This window comes from Limulus polyphemus, unplaced genomic scaffold, assembly GCF_000517525.1.
Source record: "Limulus polyphemus unplaced genomic scaffold, Limulus_polyphemus-2.1.2 Scaffold7500, whole genome shotgun sequence".
NCBI classification, from domain to species: Eukaryota; Metazoa; Arthropoda; class Merostomata; order Xiphosura; family Limulidae; genus Limulus; species Limulus polyphemus.
The window spans coordinates 25,174-29,846 of NW_013673110.1; the positions used below are offsets into that span (position 1 = coordinate 25,174).

At 37.3% G+C, this 4,673-nt stretch overlaps 1 protein-coding gene across 1 annotated transcript in view; it reads right to left on the bottom strand.

Moving 5' to 3' along the window:
- Positions 1 to 4,434, bottom strand: part of LOC106474665 (protein scabrous-like) — a 15,046-nt gene extending 10,612 nt beyond the window's left edge. Inside the window, exon 1 of the mRNA XM_013935357.2 lies at positions 3,353 to 4,434. Coding sequence (XP_013790811.1) covers positions 3,353 to 4,252 — 900 coding nt within the window. The 5' untranslated portion in view covers positions 4,253 to 4,434. The remainder of the gene's footprint in view (positions 1 to 3,352) is intronic.
- Between the last annotated feature and the right edge of the window lie 239 nt (positions 4,435 to 4,673).

The window sequence follows — 4,673 nt, forward strand, 5'->3', positions numbered from 1 at the left end:
TACCCATTACTTACACCATTTTATTTATATCCAATCTACCCATTACTTACACCATTTGATTTATATCCAATCTACCCATTACTTACACCATTTTATTTATATCCAATCTACCCATTACTTACACCATTTTATTTATATCCAATCTACCCATTACTTACACCATTTTATTTATATCCAATCTATCCATTACTTACACCATTTTATTTATATCCAATCTATCCATTACTTACACCATTTTATTTATATCCAATCTATCCATTACTTACACCATTTGATTTATATCCAATCTATCCATTACTTACACCATTTTATTACACCATTATACAAATTTGTAGTGCATGATGGAGGCATTTAGACATTTTGCCAATAAAGTTAGAAACAAATTACATTTATTTTCTAGCTAATAGTAAAAGAAAGTTTGTATTTCAGCTAGTGTGTACTACTAACCCTGATGAAGCCGCAATCAAGAAACGTTGGTTGAAATATTTTTTTTTATTTTATTACCTGGAGAAAAAAAAGGCCCTTTTTTTTTCTCTAACTTTACTGTTTAAATGGCATTGCAACGGCCTGATGGTTAGGGATCTCGACTCGCAATCTGACAGTCGCGGGTTCGAATCCCCGTCACCGAAAATACTCGCCCTTTCAGTAGTGGGGCGTTATAATGGGACGATCAATCCCACTGTTTGTTGGTAAAAGAGAAGCCCAAGAGTCGGCAGTGGGTGGTGTTGACTAACTGCCTCCTCTCACTGCTAAATTAAAGACGACTAGGACAGATAACTCTCGAATAGCTTTGTTTGAAATTCATAAGAAACAAATAAACACTGCCCAAATATTAACAATATGGATCTTCATCTTTATTTAATACTGTATTTTGTTTGATGCATTTAATTATTTCCAACAGTTTGTCAATAGTCCCGGATAGTGCTAAACTAATATAATATTACATGTTTTGTCAACACATTCCACTAATAGTGTCTCATTTACCTCCTAACTTATACATTCTTCTTTTGTAAAGCCAAACGTTGTCTGTTTTATATATATATTGATTTGAAAATATCAACAGATATTTCGGGAACAGAAGAAAGATCTGCTAAAGCGTTCATGTCAGTGGCCCTTCTTGAAAACTGTTATGCTACGTATAACTCCTATAATACGTACTCTCGAATTTCATACCTTTTCCTGTGGTCTGCTACACAATAAGCCGTTTATATGTCTCTAATTGCATTTTTTGTGTGTGTCTGTGTAACATCCTAGTCTTACGCAGAGGCTGTGAGTAAGGAAATAATGTGACTAACTTGGTCACACACGTGGAGGAGCTAGGAGAGACTACCCGCTGTGACGCTAACATCGTCCAGTAAACTGCTGTTTTACGGATTCCTCATCCTTGGTTTACCAGAGGTCGTTCATTTCCAAAAATAAAAAATAAATGACCTCAAAATATTACCCACGTTTTCATCAATGTTCTTCGTTTTAGTTTAAGCGCCAAACTACACAATGGGCTATCTGTGCTTGACCATCGCGATTGAGAAACCCAGATTTTTTGCGTTATTGAGTCCTCAAATTTACCGCTGAGCCACCGGGTTGGGGGCTCATCAAAGTACTTGATCCTTGTCATACGGTTCGTTGAAAATCATTTATATTAACAGATGATATTTTAAAATCTCGTCATACAAAGAAAACGTAAATATAAAAAATACCAAATAATTCCGTGGAACACTTATAGTATTCCCGACAGAGGTTTCCAAGTGTAATTCCTATCAGAATGTCTTTGTTTCAAGAATATCTGTTAGTTTCGTCAAATCACTTCATTTATATGCAAATCGACAGGTAGTTAGTTAGTTAGAGAGTTCTAAGATAAGGTGTTTACCTTCTCAACCCTTTATCGTTATTAGTTTTTCTCTACGATGACAGTTCCCCCATGGCTCAGCGGTAAACTCAAGGGTTTATAATGTTAAAATTTGGGGCTCGATTTCCGCGACAGGCAGAACGCAGATGGGTCATTGTGTAAGCTTTGTGCTAAAAAACAAACAAACAAACTACGTTTAATAGCACATTGAAATTATTAAGAGCTTTTGAACAGTACCTTACGCAGCACAAGGAGTTAAATGACCAGATGAGATATCTTAATGTTTAGACAAAAGATGTTAAATGGCCAGATGAATTATCTTAATGTTTAGACACAAGGTGTTAAATAGGCAGATGAGATATCTTAATGTTTAGACACAAGATGTTAAATGGCCAGAGAAGATATCTTAATGTTTAGACACAAGGTGTTAAATAGGCAGATGAGATATCTTAATGTTTAGACACAAGATGTTAAATAGCCAGATGAATTATCTTAATGTTTAGACACAAGATGTTAAATAGCCAGATGAGATATCTTAATGTTTAAACACAAGGAGTTAAATAGCCAGATGAGATATCTTAATGTTTAGACACAAGGTGTTAAATAGGCAGATGAGATATCTTAATGTTTAGACACAAGGAGTTAAATAGCCAGATGAGATATCTTAATGTTTAGACACAAGGTGTTAAATAGCCAGATGAGATATCTTAATGTTTAGACACAAGGTGTTAAATAGGCCAGATGAGATATCTTAATGTTTAGACACAAGGTGTTAAATAGGCAGATGAGATATCTTAATGTTTAAACACAAGATGTTATATGGCCAGATGAGATATCTTAATGTTTAGACACAAGGTGCTAAATAGCCAGATGAGATATCTTAATGTTTAAACACAAGATGTTATATGGCCAGATGAGATATCTTAATGTTTAGACACAAGGTGCTAAATAGCCAGATGAGATATCTTAATGTTTAGACACAAGGTGTTAAATAGCCAGATGAGATATCTTAATGTTTAGACACAAGGTGTTAAATAGCCAGATGAGATATCTCAATGTTTAAACACAAGGAGTTAAATAGCCAGATGAGATATTTTAATGTTTAGACACAAGGAGTTAAATGACGAGATGAGATATCTCAATGTTTAGAAACAAGGTGTTAAATAGCCAGATGAGATATCTCAATGTTTAAACACAAGGAGTTAAATAGCCAGATGAGATATTTTAATGTTTAGACACAAGGAGTTAAATGACCAGATGAGATCTCAATGTTTAAACATAATCATCTTTAAGTTAGAACTGTTGATCAGAGAAGACAATCAGTTAGCAGTTCCCGCCGTTTACACGAATATTTTAAACCGAATATCGAAATTGACTGTCACTTTTATAACGCACCCACAGCTGAAAGTGTGAAGTATGTTCAGTGGCATAGGGCGGGATTGATCCTTGGTCCTTCTGATCCGAAAGAAAATCTTTGATTAATAATTAAAAATTCTAGAGACTTACGTTTTCGGAAAGATGCTGGTAGCCTACAAAAAGCCTTTGAGAATGACTTCTTAAGTCCTTCATCTCTGTCTGGAGTTGGTCCACAGACGCTGAATTTTTCTCAAGAAGCGTCTGAAGAGTTTCTATTTCTTTCTGAAGAGCGTCGTAATCAGATCTGAGTAGCGCCATATTTGACTCGTGGGTCTGCCACCGATTGAGCGACACCGAGACGTTAAACGACTTCGCCATCTCACTCATCTCTGTCCGGAGCTGTTCCACTGTCTCCTGTAACCATATGTTGGTCGCTTGGCTCACCCGGAGCGGAGCTAATGCGGCATGGTCCTTTTCTCTGTCAGCTCGCAAGCTTTCTAAGTCCTGCTGGAATCGGTGGATCTCCGTCCGCAGAAGCTCCGTTTCCAACCGCAATCCTTCAGCTTCTTCTCCTACTCCAACCCCTCTCTTTCTGACGCTCTTTACAGCTGCCAAGTCCAACTGTAGCCGTCGTAACTGGTGCTCCAGTTTCCTGAAGGCCCGGCGCTGTTTCTTAAAGTTCCCGACTGACTCACACCCGTGACCAGATCGAACGCGATGGTGAAGTCGGTGTTTCCCATTAGTTCGGTCTTCTAATGGATTAACGAAGGATTTGCTGGAACCTTCTAAAATCGTTGGGGTTGAAGACTCTGATCTAAGATTTGAACCAGTGGTCAGAGAGGGAGTTGTGGAGATCTCCAATTGTCTAAGACGTTCTTCTAGTGTTTTAATGATGACGTGGTCTCGGTAGCGGAACTCCCGCAACATGTCTACTTCTGTCAATAGTTTTTTTAGTTCATCTCCTGTTAGATTCTCCGAAGAACAGTAAATGGATTGAAGTATTAAAGCAAGACTGACCAAAGTTTTAATCAAAAATAACCGTATACTCATTTTCCTGCACGATATGACTTTTTATCTTTTATGATATAGTAATCACAACCATAAATTCATTGCGAAGCTCGTGTGCACGCGCTGAAACTGCCTAAGTGACGACGACGGTACATATTTATTATATAGATTCCTTTACGTCGAGGCCCGTTTTATAGACAAGACTTTCATCTCACGCACGAGAGAAGCAGTGTGCGTATCTGTTGAAGAACTGAGAAGACTCTAATATATATATATATATATATAGCACTTCATTCACCAACAGCTGCACGTGACCTGCAGAGGTTATGCGCAAGCGCAGCCTTGTAAAACACTTTTTGAAATAGTGTCTGTAGAAACTGTACTGGAGAAAACGAGATCTAATTTTTTTTTCCATTACACGTGTTGGTGTTTACTTCTGGATACATCAGATGGTTTCTTTGTT